The sequence below is a fragment of the Mchenga conophoros genome, linkage group LG12 (assembly GCF_057382185.1).
Source record: "Mchenga conophoros isolate Kocher_MC1m ecotype Shallow Benthic linkage group LG12, M_conophoros_male_GT1.1, whole genome shotgun sequence".
NCBI classification, from domain to species: domain Eukaryota; kingdom Metazoa; phylum Chordata; class Actinopteri; order Cichliformes; family Cichlidae; genus Mchenga; species Mchenga conophoros.
In genome coordinates, this window is record NC_140537.1 from 36,820,155 (window position 1) to 36,838,142 (window position 17,988).

Consider the following 17,988-nt stretch of genomic DNA (forward strand, 5'->3'; position numbering starts at 1 on the left):
CTTGTTTTTGTCTGTACCAGAAAGGGGCAGGTTACCATCTGGATCTGTTTTGGGTGGCTGTTCTGCTAGCAATTTGCTCCTTCATGGGTCTGCCGTGGTACGTGGCCGCCACCGTCATCTCCATCGCTCACATCGACAGTTTGAAGATGGAGACTGAAACATCGGCTCCCGGAGAGCAGCCAAAGTTCCTGGGTGTGAGGTAAGAGCAATGCTTGTTAGGAAGACGCCCCCTTTCTGGACTGTGGTCACATACAGCCCGATGACAGTTTTAGTTTGACTGTGAGAAATGAATGGCTTTTACATCTGATCTGCAGGTGAGATTCCAGGAAGAAGAAGGCAGAATCACTTGGTTAGATTTGGTCAACATGCATCAAAGAGCAGTAAATGGATAATCTTTCAGATATTTCATGCACTAAATTGAAAATGGAATTAAGTGCTTTCAGATGAAGGGCTGTGGTTAAAACTGGAAGGTCCATGAAGAAGGACTCGTGCTGTGATCTGCTCAAACACCAAGTGCTCTGCAAATGGCCCGAGTGTTGCAGCAGCAATGAGTCATTTTGAGATGTGATGAACACAGAAGCAAAAACCTTCCTCAAAAATAGTTACGCTAAGATGTTGAATTGGCTCATGAGTTAAACTTTGTCTTTTATTTTCTTAGCACATATGTCATGTGCACTGGAAAGAAGGCTGTTCATGCCAGAAATGCTCAAATTAGCCACACTTGTTTCGATTTCTGACTGTTAGATTAGCTGATTAGTCTTAGTTTAAAATTTATTAACTGATTAGCAAATAAGCAGCTAAAGACACCCCTGCCTACTTCTAGTAGATTCATGTTGAAGGACTCGATGACAGATGTTGCAGCTGTGGCCGCTGATCAGGGAGGCAGTTTGAAGCCTCAGATTTCTTTAGCCGATCACTCTGAATATGAAACCATATACTCATTGTTAATGACCTTTAACTGACAAGTATTCCTCCATTGTGAAACATGTTATTACCACGATTTATGAAGCAGACCACGATTTGTTATTCAGTATGACCCCAAACGTGTGACTGAGCCCATAAACTCGTCACAACATGTTCACAGAGGTCATGGCAGAGAGGTGTTTTTCCCTAGACTGCTATAGGACCAAAGTCTTTTTTTGCAACCGCATCTATCGCCATCTGGTGGCCTTCAGATAGAACGCAGGCTTAAGGCACGTCAACGCTGGCTTCGTTTTTCTGACCTGGAAGTTACGTCTGTGCTTTTTAACGTGCACACGATCTCTGAACAAAGTGTCTCGATCACTCGTATCATTCAAATCATAATCAATAAACACTTATTGCTGTTGGCTTGTTGATCCTAGCTGGTCAATATTGTTCATTCAGTGTTTGGTCTCAATAAATATTTCAGAAAAAGGCAGCGTGAGACAACTTTAACAAATGTTCTTTTTTTTCTCATCATCTCAGGTTTTTAATGATTATCTGTATTTAAATTAAGCTGTGTTATTGGCAGTATTAACATATTTTATTTTCAGCATCTTGCCTGGTTCTTCCTTTGTGTTCATTTTAGTTTTACGGGGCTTTTGATTGTTTTCATGTCTGACGTCCTCCCCGGCCTCCTGATGTGTCAGCTGTAAGCTGAGCTAACAAACCGTAACACCAGAACATCCACACTAACTCTGAACCCTCTGCAAACACTGGTGCTGTTTTCTTTTTCTTGGCTAAACTAATTTATGAATTGGTAACTGACTGCCAGGCTGCTTCAGATCATGACTTTATAGCAAGCAGACAGCTCAGACGCTGCAGTTTTGTTCTTGTGTAAAATGTATTTTTCTGTCCTTTGCAGAGAGCAGAGGGTCACGGGTGTGTGCGTGTTCATCCTCACAGGGCTGTCTGTGTTTATGGCTCCAGTTTTAAAGGTAATCAATCAGATATTGATTTTATTTCTTGTCTTGTGATTGATTTGTTAACTTGACATGCCAGTTAAACGGTTTATGAGTTTAATCAATGTCCTTCTAGAAGCAGGTCTTACCACGTAGCAACCATGTTGGTAACAGCTCTGGGGAGGAGTTTGAATTTATTTTCAAGCCTCTGACTAGAAATCAACAAACAACAATACATTTTTAATAGATCTAGAGACATACAATGCAAGTACTGCTTAAATGTGATTTACAAAAATGCTAAAAAGCTCTCTTTAGTTATACTGCACAAAGTTAAACAATATAAAGGCAGTGTAACTTGGCTTCATCGCCATCTCTGAGCAAAAGTCATGCTGCTTCACACTATGCTCCTGCAAAAAATGCAAAAACAAAACACAGCTAATGTCTAAGGAGCTTGGAAAGAAAAGCATCTGGACGTCTTTAGGTTTCTTAAAGATGTTTCATCCGAGAAGCTTCTTCAGTTCTAAGAGCAACTGGTGGAGAGCCCCAGATTTTAAGCCCTATGGGAGTGTCCCCAACAGGGTGATGGACCCCTTATTGATCCTCTACCTAATCACATGAGCCAAGGTGTCATCTGGGACCCTCTTTCCAACCTCCTTAGGCTACGATGACCTGGATCACTGAGAGCCCTCACAGACACGATTAGCTAATATGTCCCATTTCAGTTTAATGTGTTTGAATTCCAGTTGCTCTTACGTGACTTTTCAAATCTGCATCAAAATGCAACGACACAATAAAGTGGTAATAGTCTGTCTAATATGGCTGGTGGGTCATATTATTATGAAGAGGATCTGTAGTATTTAACCTGTTCTTCAGTTACCAGGACATATATGAAATCGGACTTCTCTGCTTTTTAACATAGTTTTCATTGGTCAAATTAAATTTAAAAGAATAAAAGGATTTCTTTATCAGGCTGCCCATAAACCTGCATAATAAATACACTCACTGATTACTGATAAGCTGCTATCTTATCAGAATCAGAATCTTTATCGTCCCTGCAGCAACGAGGCGCTGAAAAATGACATTGAGGTCCAGTTATCTCAGTGCAAAAGAAGATCGCTCAATACAATAAAAATTAAGTTAACACACACACACAATAAATACTTATGTGGATGAAGTCAAAGATCAGTGGAATTTTTTTTAAGTCCTTCTAGACGTCAGTTGTCTCTCAGTGAGTTTTACAGCAGCGCCATTAACTTTGATCTTCGGCCACCGAGAGGCCAGACTCTCTCACAAACTTTCATAAATGTTCACAAACTTTATAACTCAAAGACTTTTGCATGCCGAACACGTGCCAAGTTCCTTGAGAGAGTTTTATATGCAGCTTTCCCTCGATTTATACAAATCAGCCAATCTATCATTAGATTACAAAGATTAGATATACTTATTCTCACCTCATATTTTAAATTCAACCTCTGAAAGCTGGGTTCAAAAAGCTGTCATTGGTTCCCTTTGCAGCACAGTAAGTAATTTCAGACTTTTAAATGATATTCAGCTGCTCTTCTTTCCTGCGACTGTCGACAGCTGTGGAGTAATACGACTTCTCTTTTTGGAGCTGTGATGCACAACAGTCCACACGCTGTTGTGGGAATCTTTGAGAGCACTACACAACTCATAGGCGACTCCTCGAATTCAGAACAAATCAGACAAGTTTCAGTGGTTTCATTTTGCTCACTAACCTTTACATATTCTGTGTTTCCTAACAAACCAGGATCTAAGTATCATCTGTGATGTGCATTCTTCTTTTCCCCTTTACCTAGTTCATCCCCATGCCTGTGCTGTATGGAGTCTTCTTGTACATGGGGGTCGCTTCTCTCAATGGAGTGCAGGTATCATTTTAATTTTTAAAAAAAACAAGCCACAGAAAAAATTTGACTAAAGAGAAACTGATCTGAAAAAACAAAACAGCAGCAACAAAAAAACAACTACAATTACCATATTTCCACAAATTAGACTAGTCGGGGGGGGGGGGGGGGGGGGGGGGGGATATAACCCAGTTGTTTAACCATCATTTCCTTTTAAGAAATGGACAGTTAAATGGTAAAAACAGACACAGGAAGCGCTGAGTTGGCAAGGGGAGCGTGGAGGATGGTCCAGCTTTGAAGTAGCACATGTAATGTTATGCTTGTTGCGTCAGAGCTGCTGCATGTTTGTTCTGGTTTCCTTCATGTTAGAGAAGCAAGCCTGTGACACCATAGGTGCAGAGGCTCTTTGGATAGAAGACCATCGGTGCATCAGCGCAGACAGATGTGCTCAGAGTCAGAGAAACTCAAGCTGCCTTGCTGCTTTCTCCCCCCTTTGAGGTAGTCACTCAGCACTTGTGTAGGATAAACTGCATTATGCTGTAAATTTAAGGATACCAGCTGGAAATGATTGGCTGAATCTTCACGCTTAAACATAAAAAATCCAAACATGCTGCAGATGATGCCTGGGTACCTTCGGCAGCCGATATCAGTAAAAGTCTCAGAATAAGGACTTGCATAGTTTCCTTTACTTTAGTTGCAGTGAAAAGCAGTGATGGTTACTGAAGCTCTGTCATATTAATTGGTACCACGGTCTCTCTGTAGTTCATGGATCGTCTTAAGCTGCTTCTAATGCCGGCGAAGCACCAGCCGGACCTGGTTTACCTGCGACACGTTCCTCTCCGGAAGGTCCACCTCTTCACTTTTATGCAAATCCTTTGCTTGGCTCTGCTCTGGATCCTCAAGTCCACCGTGGCTGCCATCGTCTTCCCTGTCATGGTGAGACATCTTTTTATTGAGATGCTGCTAATTAAGTTTGCAGCATCCTAGAATGTATAGTTTTAATTAATATTAGTGAGTAATGTCTTGACGCACGCTCAATCACCCAGGTAAGTGGATCCCAAAAGGTTGATTCTGTTCATCTGGACGTTTTCAGTGTGAGAAACATTTTGTCACAGAAGAGCCACCTCGTCAGGCCAGGACTCTGCAGTCTGTTTACGCCTACAGGCCAGTGGACACTCTTTCAATGATGAGGATGTAACATCCTGGACAGGGAGGAACGCTGGTTTGAGGGCGGAGTCAAGGAGGCCATTTACGTGAAAAGGGAAAGACCATCTCTGAATGGAGGAGGGGGCCTAAGGGTCCATCTGTCACCATCTTACAATGCTGTGATTGCAGTCATTCCCCGATTCTTTGATCAATGCTCCGTGGGCTTTGATCAGTGGTCATGACAGTTAACATATTAACGATCAAAGAACTGACCTCACAGAACTTTGTTCATTCAGTGGTGCTGGTTTCAGTCATTGTGCAAATGTGCTGTTTATGAGAAACGTTTCTCCCATTGAAAACGTCCAGATGAACAGAATCAACCTTGTGGGATTAGTGAGTAATACTAACACCTTTTAGTATTATTGTAAGAGTCATATCACAGGCATCAGCAGCAGAAGGACTCTGATCTAGGTACATAGGTATTGGGCAGATTCATAATGGCGTGACGAAAGTTTCATATCAGGACACATTTTTACAGCTTAAATGGAAAGTTCATTAACAGAGAGTTTGTGCTGTTTTAAAGCTAAGCAGGCACTATGTTCAGCATTACACTCACCAAAGCAGAATTAAAGAGGCTGTGACCAGAAATGCATTTTCAGTTCAAGTTCAAACCGTTTCTCGAAAGTTTGTTTTGTGTACGTAGACTTGAGTTTATCTGGGTGATAAATCAGCAGAGATCATCCCAGTACTTCATGTAACAGTTATATTGCAGGATGTTGTTATAAACTTCATTGAACGATAAAGTTTGTTGTACTTTTCAGAATCAAAGTGAAATAATCAGGTTTGACGTGTTAATGTGGGTTAATGTATTATTTTATTTTACAAATTACGTCGATTTCAGCTCATGTTTAAAAAAGAAATATCGATAGAATTAACGCTGACGTCTTTCTGTCAACGAATGATCTCAAAATCAGATCCTCGCTCTGGTCGCTGTCAGAAAGGGGATGGATTACCTGTTCTCTCAGCATGACCTCAGTTTCCTGGATGATGTCATCCCAGAGAAGGACAAGAAGAAGAAAGAGGATGATAAGAAGAAAAAGAAGAAACGTGGCAGCATAGACAGCGACGCTGACGACGTAAGTTTGGGATATGTTCATCTCTTACATTTCTAACTCACTCTTAGGTTTATTTGAGATTCTTCATTCTTAACTCTTTTTGTTTGTTTTCTGTTACAGCAGCTCATCCTAACTCGGAGTTTATGCACATTTCTTTCATTTTTAGGTTGTAGTTCTTCCAGTTAATGAACATGAGAATGTTTAAGAGGCGACATATGCTGAAATCATACCTTCACCGTGTAGACCGGAGAACGCCGTGGGTTTTATTCAAGCACTTTGCATTTTTAGATATTTGCAGCACAGAGAGAGATCTTATTGCAAGAGTTTTGACTAAAGGCTAAACAGTGCACCTCAGCACAGTTATCGTTAACTAACAGTTAACGAGTCTCCTGCAGCCCAGTCTGTATGATTGCATAGTAAATGAGGTGAAAAACAGCCACACCCCTTTCTTTTGAATACATTTAATGAACTATCGCTTTAAAAACAGATGAGTCTGTGACGCATCCGTGTTTTTCCACCCTCAGTGAGTTTGCTGGACATTTACATTGTGATTTACAATCACAGTGGGCATTAAAAAGTACAAAACTTCATATACATTGGTTTTAAAAACTAGACAATATTATTTTATGTCTACATGAGTTTAAAAACAAGTTAAAATTTCCACATATTTTTACTCCTGTGTGTTAACGCCATCGTCGTGCTGCATTCAAAATATAATGAATGACTTTGCTCCAATTTCTACACTTTGCAGAGATGTGCAGTGGGCCCAGTTGGACCCTCTGGCAGGCTGCTCTGAATTATTCACTCATGACTGATTTTCTTGTAGCTCTGAACTGGATATGGCTGGAAACAAGCCGGTGAAGAGAAAAAAGAAAGTTTCCAATGATGATGTTTCCTCTCTCCAACAGTCTGACTTTCCTTACAATGAGAATATTCCCAGCATTAAAATCCCCATGGACATGATGGAACAGGAGCCCTTCTTAAGTGATAAGGCTTCTGACAGTGAGTAACTACCTGCAGCACCGGAGAAAACTACTTCTTGCGCCTGCCTAACTTGCTGTACTTAGTGAAGATGTGGTGCCTTTTTGTCTGTAACTGCATGATATTTAAATTTGCTTCACTTCTTTGCCATTCTTTGTGCTTACTTCCTTTCAAACATGCATGAAAGCTGCTCGCTTTCTACCTCGTCCTGCTCAATTAACTTCTTTCCCCCCATCAGTTTCCATTTTCAGTTACGTGCTGTTAAGTCTGACTTTGTGGATCCTGCCTGTTTAAACATATTTAACAGTAACTTTAGTTTTATGTACAAAAGTCTTCTTGAATTCTAACTTTTGCCTTAATATATAACTAATGTGTGTTTGCTGAAGGACTAGTGTGTAGACTTAATTACATTTATTGGAGGTTGGAACTAACTGATTGGCCCTGCTTTTCAGAGGGTGTTGATTATTATATGTTTTAGGATCACTTCACCTAATAAAATCAAATAGAATACAACACAGCAGACCCTCTCCTGAGCTTTGTCTGGGCTGGTGTAGAAATATACTAGAACAACCTTTAAAGACTCTGTTGAAGCAGATAAAAGTATGATACACGCTGGATGGGGAAAAATAAATGACCCCAGTATCACACACTGGTCCTTTAATACTAGAACAAATGCCTGTTTACAACATTAAATGAACTGACTGGTTTCTATATGTATTCATTACAGTATCTTTGATCCACACTGTGTTCCTGGTTTTACCCGCTGCTTTGCTCTTACAGATGCTATGACACACACAGGATGTCAAACATTAAAGTGTGTCAGAGGCTATCTAACAAGTTACATGGATATCTGTGAGCTAATGGCTGTTTTCTTTGGGGTTTTTTCGTAGGAGACAAGTCCTCATCATTCCTTGAACGACACACATCGTGCTGAGCAGCTTCGCTTCTACCAGGCCAACTACTTGTCCAGGTGAGATGTGTGTGTGTGGATATCAGAGTGTGTACAGACGGGAAGCTGAGAGCCACAGACTGTCACAGTGCAGCTCACCTGCCAGACTAAACAAAATGGCAATGAAACAAAACAACCTCCACCAATTTCCTTTTGCATTTAATAAAGACAGTGGCATCAGAGATGGCAAAAGGTCAGAAGGCACGCTAACTATCCCCACGCGTAATGCTAGCCTGAACTTTAAAGGTCAGTTAGGCTAATTAGCTTACCTATGGCTAAACTGTATTTTCCTCAAGGGGAAGCAAAGCGCTGGGCGCCATATGCCAGCTCGTCTGTCTGCCCCGTCATGCTGTTTGCATGCTGTATGCTAAAAAGTGAAAGGCTTCTGAATACTAGTTTTTTGCTGTGCTTTTTTTCTGCTATGTTCACAAAAGAGTTTTTACTCTATTTTATTTCCTTCAGTAAAACAAAGGAGCTGCTTCAGTGAGACTTTTTCTTTTTTAGTGAGCTAATATTTTATTTTGTTTTTGGTTTACTTTTCCACAGCTTTAGAGATAAATAAAGTTTGTCCTAAACACATTTTGTGACTTAGTCTGTGTTTTACTCAAATTAACTGACATCTGTAGATGCTGGCTAACCTAAGCTGCCACGTTAAGCCTTTTGAAAGACAGCAAACTGAAATCTTCCATGCTCGGCTGCAACTTGCACCCAAAGTGCTTTCTAATGGCCAATGATGCCTCCAGAATCTGCATTATCACAGATAATACTTTATTATTTTCAGCAAATATGCATAGGATTAAAGCTACATAATAATTATGGCCCCAAACTATAGCATTCAGACCCGACGGGTGTACTTGGAAGCAAAATTAGCCCATATTTTCAGTCTCATGGAGACTCATCTGTTTGTATGAGTTTTAGTTAAAGTCATATGTAAGTTTTCCACACTTTCCCGTTTGTGTGATTTAGTTTCTGTGCCGTAGCAATGCAAAAAGTATATAAAACAACAAAGTGTGCTTCACTAATTTTCCCATCTTTATGGGAAAGCGTCAGACATCAAATTTCAAATTTTTTCAAATTCAAATTTTATTTGTCACGTACACAGTCATACACAGTACGATATGTAGTGAAATGCTTGGACAACTGCTCGTGACCTAAAGAAAACAAAAAAGGAAAAGGCTATGAATAAGATAGGAAATAAATATGAAAAATTAAAAAGGGTAAATTTAACTAGGAAGGAATAAAATATAAATTAAGGTTAAAAATGAAATAACTGTACAACACAAATTAGAATGAAGGGTAAATTTAACTGGGAAGGAATAAGATAAAATATATAAATTAAAGTTGAAAATAAAATAACTGTACAACAAAATACACAATATAGAACTATATAAGAATGTATGAAGAAATCTAAATATAAATAAATATATACACAATAACAGCAGCTGTACAAGTATTAACCGGAAATGAAGAATATAGTGACCAGTGTTGTGCAAAACAAAGTCCAGAAAGTCCAGTGTGTGTGTAAGAACCATATGTGTGGGTCAGTACTGTGTGGTGGTGTGATTGAGAGACCGTATCGCCTGCGGGAAGAAGCTCCTCCTCAGTCTCTCTGTGTTGGTCTTCAGGGAGCGGAATCGCTTTCCTGACCTCAGCAGAGAGAACAGTCTGTTGTTGGGATGGCTGAGGTCCTTCACGATCTTCCTGGCCTTGGTCCAGCACCGCCTGCTGTAGATTGAGTGCAGGTCAGGGAGCTCGGAGCGGATGGTGCGCTCAGCTGACCGCACAACCCTCTGTAGAGCTCGTCTGTCCTGCATGGTGCTGTTCCCGAACCAGGTTAAGATGTTTCCCGCCAGGATGCTCTCTATGGTGCAGGAGTAAAAGTTCCTGAGCACCTTGGAGGGCAGTTGGAAGTCTCTCAAGCGTCTGAGGTGGTAGAGACGCTGTCGGGCCTTTTTCACCACGGTGTTGATGTGACAGGACCATGACAGGTCCTGCGTGATGTGAACTCCGAGGTATTTGAAGCTGTCCACTCTCTCCACTGGGCACTCGTTGATGACGGGGGTCTGGTAGTTCCTCTCCTGCTTAGTGCTGAAGTCCACTATCAGCTCCTTTGTCTTACTGACGTTTAGAAGGAGGTTGTTCCTCTGGCACCAGTTCTCCAGATTCCTAATCTCCTTCAGGTAGGCCGTCTCGTTGTTATCAGAGATCAGGCCCACCACGACGGTGTCGTCAGCAAACTTGATGATGGTGGTGGAGCTGGTAGTGGCCACACAGTCATATGTGTACAAAGAGTACAGCAGGGGGCTCAGAACACACCCCTGGGGGGCTCCAGTGCTGAGAGTGGTGGAGGCTGAGACATGTCTGCCCATCCTTACTGCCTGTGGTCTGCCAGTTAGGAAGTTGGAGATCCACTGACACATAGATGAGCTGAGTCCCAGATGCTCCAGCTTGGTGGTGAGTGTGGAGGGAATTATGGTATTAAATGCAGAGCTGTAGTCTATGAAGAGCATTTTAACATAATTCCCCCTTCTAGTGTCCAAGTGAGTGAGTGATGTGTGGAGGAGATGAGAGATGGCATCGTCTGTGGAACGATTTGGACGGTAAGCGAACTGTAGTGGGTCCAGTGTGTCTGGTAGTGAAGAAATGATGAAGTCTCTGACCAGGCGTTCAAAGCACTTCATCACTACTGAGGTGAGGGCTACAGGGCGATAGTCATTGAGAGAAGCAGGGTGGGGTTTCTTCGGGACAGGAACAATGATGGACTCTTTGAAGCATGTGGGGATCACCGACTGAGATAAAGAGATGTTGAATATCTCAGTGAACACAGGAGCACAGTTGTTGAACTTCTACAACTGTGCCATCAGCAGCGTTCTGACGTATGGATTTCTAGTGTGGTTCCCCAGCTGCACCAAGGCCGATCAGCAAGCACTCCAGCGGGTGGTGAAAGAAGCTGGCAGAATTATTGGAACAAGTCTGCCAGAGATCAGTAATATCTTCCCCACTCGCTGTCTGAGGAGGGTGCACAGTATCCTGCGGGACCAACATCACCCTGCGCGCCACCTTTTCCATCTGCTGCCCTCAGGGAGAAGGTACAGGTCTATACAGGCCAGAACATCCAGACTGGCCAACAGCCTGTATCCACAGGCTGTGAGGCTCCTGAACTCTCTGCCCCCCTCTCACGGACAATAACCATATCCAACTTCTTAATAGCAATGAACTGGTCTGCATTGGTGCATCATATCTTTATTCTCTTCCCCCTCCTGCCCCCCCCCCCCTCTTTCTTAAATAGATAACTATCATATCTGATATCATATCTCACAGTACAATAATATTGAATGGGTTGCATTGTTGTATTTTGTCATGTTTCTCAGGTCTTTGTCTGAATTTCTACGAACATTATTGCTAAGGATTGTCTTATTGCATTGGAGTCACACTGGGTTAAATATGTACACTTGGGTTTTAAGGGGTATTTATTATTTTCTTCTTTTTTTTGGGTTGTATGGAAGCCCCAAACGCAATTTCATTGTTCTTGACAATGACAATAAATAAATAAATACTAAATACTAGCTGGTATGCGCAGTCTCTTAGGATACGACCTGGGATGCCGTCTGGTCCTGCTGCTTTCCTGGTGTTCACTCTTTTGAAGGCTCTCCTTACTTCATGCTCGGAGATGACGAGCACGTTTCCGGTGCTGGCAGTATCTTCCTGTCTGCAGCCGTTAGCGCCGCTAACACTAGCATTGTTGGAGACCTTAGCTGCAGCCTCGAAGCGAGCATAGAAAGTGTTCAGCTCGTCTGCCAGAGTCACGGCCGCGTTCGTCACACACTGAATAACATCAAATGTTTAAACAAGTTAAAGATTGAGAGCTGTAATGTGCAGCACCACCACAACGAGTGGTAAAATATATGAGCCTGAGTTACTTTTTCACTCGTGCTTGTTACGATCAAATCGAAACATTTACAAAATGTCTGCAACGTCTGTGTCGTGGTTCTGGGTCCTTTTAACCCAGCATTTTGAGTTAGTTAATATTTTGTAGTATGGTTTATGTTCTGGTTCATTAGTAGTCCTAGTGCTGTTTTGAGTTTCCTATATTCCCTGTTTAGCTCTCTGTGTCTCTGTTTATATCCGTTTGTGAGTCCTTGTGTCTTGTTTCGCTCCTTATGTTTTGTTGCATGTTCCCCTGTCTACCATGTTTATCCATGTTCCCCTCGTGTTCCCTCGTGTTCCCTCGTGTTCCCTCGCTCCCTCTCATCTGCCTTTTCTCCACTCCAGTGTCAGTCTTGCGTTCGTTTCCTGTTTTATTGTGAAAGTCTTGCGTTCCATGTTCAGTGTGTTTCGTTTTGCTTCCTCGTGTCTAATTTGTCTCCGCTGTGTTCCCCATGTGTTTCCTGTTCCCTCATCATCCTATTGTGTATTTAAGCCCCGTGTTTCCCTCTGTCCAGTGTCGCGTTCTCCCTCATGGTTGTGTGTCATTCTGTTTGCCTCCACATGTGTTTAGTTCTTATCATTTCCCACTGTTGTTTTGTATTTCCATTTACTTAATAACGCTGTGTTATATGTTATCTGCATTTGCGTCCTTTCACAGCCAGTTCACGACAGTTTCTCTCATGCAGACAAAGTTGATAACCACCTTTGTGACATCCATCATCTCTGACTGGGATTTAAGGTTTTATCGAGCCAGCTAATGCTAACAAAGTCTGACTATGTTGAACTTCATTGAACGTCTGCAGGAACATAACCTGCAGGATTATCAAAAGCAACCAGCTGAATAACAGCTAAACTGGTTCGTCTTAAATTTGCCTGTGACTTGTAAGAGATTAGTATCTAAAGCTGCATCTTAGGCCATTTTGTAGTGTTTTTGTGTATTTAGGAACACAGATCAATCTGCTGTGTGGATGTTGTAAGTCTATACTGCATGATAAATGCACACTGTGTTCCACTGATAAGAGCTTTAAGGAGACAATCGGTCTTAAAAAGGCATGACAGGAACTGCTGGTGTGCAAATATTTATAGCAAAGATTATGCTGCTTAAGAGAGATTATGTTTTTCCATCATGTCCGCAACTTCTCACAATGACCAGGATCTGCGCATTGTGAGCACATGCAGGGTCAAGCTGCCTTCCCATCACCCCATCTGCCCCACAGTCGTCCCACTAATCCTCTTCCATCATCACTGTTACCACAATGTGTGAAAAGCAGCTGCGATTACAGGACATCTGCGATGTCAACAAACCACAACCAGTGACATAATTGGTCCGCAGCCACAGCCGCAGTGCTCTTCAGTCACATGTTGTTTTCTTTCAGGGTTAATTAGCTGGGTGCTTTTTGATGTCATTTTACTTTAAAACATTTTAGGCATTTTAATAGTTACATGCTCATTATTATCACTGGCATCGTTCCTGGGTATCTATTGTAGGAATGACGTTACGCTGACCCTGCTGTTAAAGTAATCCTGTCCCACTAAGACTGAAGGCAAATTGTTTTGAGCTCAGACGACCTCAGGAAACATCAGATCTATACTGAGGTATTAGTGAAATACCACAATAAAGTGACCTAGAGGTGAGATGTTAAGTCAGCTAAACATAAACTAGTAACCAAGAAAAGCAACAATGCCAAATAATCACCGGGTACAACCTTTGAGATGTGAGCATGATTTTTTTGGTGGGCATCTATCAGATCTTTGTCATATTTACTCTGCTCCCAAAAAATTACAGGAAAACTTTGAAATCCTCCTGGATATCTACTGAATACTGATAAGGACAGGATGATGTGTTAGGAACAGAAGGATGCTGCGTTGTTTCAAAGAAAAGAAAGAGCTGAATTTAAAGACACCCTAAAAACTGAAGTGAAAAGTGATGCAGCAGGCGAGTCTGCTGAAGCTTCATCTAATCGACCCCGAACACCTAGATGATATAGTCGACGCACTACGTCTGCACACATGTACTTAAAATATTTTATTTTTGTGTTTCAGTCCTGAGATGAGTCCGCTGAAGTCTGTGCCTCAGATTAGAATAGACATGGACCCAGACGATGATAACACTTTCTACTGGAAGAGCAGAGGATCCGAAACATCTCTGTAGATCTCCACCAACCTGCAGCACAACTTTTCTTTTTACTGACCTTCGGTGATTCTTTTAACTCCGATCTCCTTCATGACTTCAAGACTTTGTTGTGAAGAGCGGCACGCTTTAGAAGAAGCATTACGCTGCACGCTATATGGTCTTTCCTCACCACGTTTCTCTCACAGCTCCACAGCTAGTCTTTGCTTACAAAGGTAACCCCTGAATATTCTTCTATACAACTCCTCCTACGCATCACCGACCGAGGCTGCAGCTCACTCTGACCACGCATGGACCTGCTCTTTTTATATAAACATATACAAATATCATCTGTCTGAGTTTTTATATAAACCGAATTATTCTAATAACATTTTCCTGTAGCAGGAAAATCATGTTTTTATAGCTCTACCTCTTGTTTTAGATTCAGTGCTTATCATGAATGATTGCAATGTGTTGACTTTTGATGGGGTTTTGATATTTTCTCTCTGTCCTCTTGTAGAAATGATTCACACAGATTCACTCTATGATCATAGCTTGTGAAGGAAATACAGTAGATATTTAAGTAAATTAATAGCAGATTAACAATGCACATTTGTATGTGCAGATGAGGAAAATATTTTTATTCTCACTTTGTGATGCAGTTTTACTTGCTTCAGTTTCTAGTTTTCTGAATCTTTTACTCTTTTGCTTTTGTTACTCGTTTAATTTAAATCATTTTCTTCTTTTGTTTTGCTTTAAAAAAAAGATTTTATTGTGTGTGTGTTTGTAACATTTCTTATTTTTTTTCTGTTCGAGTAGAAAACAATCCAGCGACATAATCATCCGATTTTCCTCCGCCAAACTTAAACTCTAACTAGAAATGCATATCATAATAATTACTTTTGCTGCACAAAGTACTTTACCTAAGTGGCTTATAAGAGATTGATTCTTAAAGTAACAATGTGAAAAAGAGGAGACGGGAATCAAATCCATGCGAGCTCAGTTCGGTTCACGGCAGGTTTTCTTTGTTTTTCTCAGCTGTTTTTGGAATTATCTGATGATGTGAAGACGTTTTTCATAAGGACGTGTTTGGGCTGTAATACAACGGTCACATGCCATCTGTGCTTACATTCAGAGACTTATTTGTCGGTGTTATGCAATCCTATCTTCTTCAAATCCACACAAAGACCCGTGCGCACGTCAGCTGTCAAACATGTCTTTGAATCTCTGATTGCTGGTCAGTGTTTGACTCAGTTTTCTTCACTTTAACTCAAATTTCTAATTATCAGGCAAAGCATTTTAATTTTGGCCCCCATAATAAACTTGCTGAGCTTGTAGAGTGTGCACAGGGCATGTGAGTGTTATGTTTAACCCACACACATCCTTTAAACAGTTGTTAAAACATCATGTCAGTGAGGCAGAAGATGCACAAACTCCATATTTGCTCCAATGTTTTTACTTCAGACGGTTTCCCACAGAATGACCGCGTGCATCTCTCTGACTGCTCGTCTGTTTTTGGCCAGTTATAAAGGATAATTCAGGTTTATGTGAACTTATATTACATGAATGTGGCTGCTGTGTGGGTCGTGCTAACTTTGAACTCTTCCCTTCTGTTGTAGTAATCAGGCAGGAAACAGAAGTTGTATTTAGAGAAATACAAGCTCCAAAGGTTGTTTGAAAAAACAAAATTGCAGCTGACCCATTATGCATCAGCTGTAGGTTTCTTGGTATATACAAAGAAAAATGTTCTTTTCTTCAGTGCAAAAACATTTTACAATTTCCCCCAAACTGCAGTAAGTATCTCACTGAAACAACTGAAAGCAAAGTGCTCTGCTCCTGGTACAGGTAATTAAGTAAAAAGAGCTGCTGTACACCCACTTTCACCTGACATGCATTTTACTTTAGCAGCTTTGTTATATAATTTCCCATCAAAATAACTGGTGGGAATTATAATAATAACTCCATCAGATAGCAGGACATACAGGTGCATCTTTAACATACTTATTCCTGGAGATTACAGATTACCTTTGCATGGTAAGATAAATAATCCATATTTATCTTACAGTAGTCATTACTGTTTGAAACAAGTAGTTTTAGCCTCAGTTCTCCACATCTGAAGAAAGTGACTGGATGACTCTCATAAGCAAAGAAAAACAACAACAACAGCACAAAAGAGCCGCTTTAAATGTTGAACGACACACTCTTGCAGTTTGATCTGAACAATAGACACAAAAAGCTTTTACATGCTGTTTTCTGTTTTTGTTTTGTCTCTGTGGTGAAGATGGAGCTCAAAGTTGGCATGACCCACATTGAAAGGTTAAAAATAACCCACGGTTATCTTTTAACTCCAGTACAGCGATCGACACCATCTCCCCACTGAATCTCTAATGGGTGCACTGAAGCACTTTCTCACTTTTTTCATTTTAATTTGAAACCTCCGGGCCTCTGTACGGATCGCCACGGTAGAGATTTCAAAGACGTAGATAAGAGTCACGACATACTTAATATTCCACCTCAGTATTTACAGCTGTCAGCAGCGGCGAGTGGAAACGAATGTGAGTCAGCGCCCGGGACATCTTCTGTGGGGAGTGGTTAGTTTAAAGTGTGATTCTGTGTAAGTGTGTCGGACAAAAACCTACAACACGACGTGAAAATCTTCTGTTAATCCTAGTGTTCGGAATACTGATGCAATTTTTTTTTATTATTATTAACATTTTGTGACTTTAGAATAGGTGAAATTGTTTATTTTAGAATTTATATTTTTCAAATGAAATGTATATTGGAAATAAAGAGAATTATCAAACAGCACTCGAGTGCTCGTCAGTCTGATGTTGGGGATAATTAAAGTGTTCCATATTGAAAAGCCAGCATAATTACATTTAATGTCACATTTATGAACTGAAACTATTTGAGGATTATTTATGTTAAAGTAAATTTAAGTCACTATTTTGTGATTTAACAAACAAGTGAAACCTGAATAACTGAGTCACTGCTCTTTAAACCTTCCTTCAGAACAATCATCAGAAACCACTTTTACCCTGGATAAAAAAAGTCTGAGGTGAATGGTTGCTGAGTGATGGACAGTTAATGATTTTGCATTTTTGCCTTTTGAACATTAGTTAAAAAATCTCTTTTAATCTCTTTAAGACACATAAAAAGTTCAAGGACATTCATCAGTTAGACATGTGCTCATGGACTATATCCCCCATAATGCAATGCACCAAGAAGCTGGCAGACCTGAAGCACTCACTAGAAAACACCTTAAAATAATAGTCTGTAAAAAAATATATATATGATGGTGCTGGAAGGGTCCTCTTTGCACAGGTTTTTGATTTTACTCACCATTACTGATTATGTAACTCCCTCTACTGTCAGCTGAACGCTATTAAAGACTATAGTACAGATGTTTCAATAAAAGAGCAGTGTGTGTGTGTGTGTGTGTGTGTGTGTGTGTGTGTGTGTGTGCTTTTGAAGGCTCAGTAGTAGTTGTTGGCTATTTAATTTTTGCTCACCATGTGTTTACACACCACTCTGCATCTAACCATTAGTTGTTATCAATCTCTGTCTTCTTCCAAAACTGTCTTCTGACCATAAACAACATAATGTCATTGTTCATGTACGATGACAATAGAGGGCTCTTCTATTCTGTCACTTCAGCTACAGTTTAAAATACCTGCAGGTCATTTTCAGAGCAGCTTCAAAGCTCCCGTTGGCTCTGTAACAAAAGGCCAACAGTGCTCTCAGATGCCAGCTAATTATTCTACACAGAGTGTAAGAGGCGCTGCAGCTTATCCACCTCATCAGCATTTAGAAACACCATCAAAACAAAGCACTAATCAGCAATGTGTGATTCCTGCTCTCCCATGTAATCAGGGACTTCCGGTTCATTAGCAGACATGCAGAGATAATTACAGAATTACATGAAAAGCATGATTTCACGTCAACTTTGATACTGTGTCAGAGGTTATAAAAAGGTAACTGCTCACTGTTTCCACTAGGGGGCTATAAAGAGCTGTGGTAGAGATAAAAAGCACTG

At 40.8% G+C, this 17,988-nt stretch overlaps 1 protein-coding gene across 7 annotated transcripts in view; it reads left to right on the forward strand.

The window, feature by feature from the left end:
- slc4a4a (solute carrier family 4 member 4a) overlaps positions 1-16,760 on the forward strand; it is a 65,368-nt gene extending 48,608 nt beyond the window's left edge. For 4 of the 7 annotated variants that reach the window (XM_085295583.1, XM_085295580.1, XM_085295582.1 and 1 more), the window contains 7 exons: positions 21-199; positions 1,826-1,898; positions 3,680-3,748; positions 4,487-4,660; positions 5,845-6,006; positions 7,857-7,936; positions 13,886-16,760. In XM_085295583.1, coding sequence (XP_085151709.1) covers positions 21-199; positions 1,826-1,898; positions 3,680-3,748; positions 4,487-4,660; positions 5,845-6,006; positions 7,857-7,936; positions 13,886-13,994 — 846 coding nt within the window. In that variant the 3' untranslated portion in view covers positions 13,995-16,760. Of the gene's footprint in view, positions 1-20; positions 200-1,825; positions 1,899-3,679; positions 3,749-4,486; positions 4,661-5,844; positions 6,007-6,893; positions 6,988-7,856; positions 7,937-13,885 lie in introns of all 7 variants that reach the window. The other 3 variants (XM_085295586.1, XM_085295581.1, XM_085295585.1) reach the window with 1 other exon arrangement.
- Positions 16,761-17,988: the final 1,228 nt, after the last annotated feature.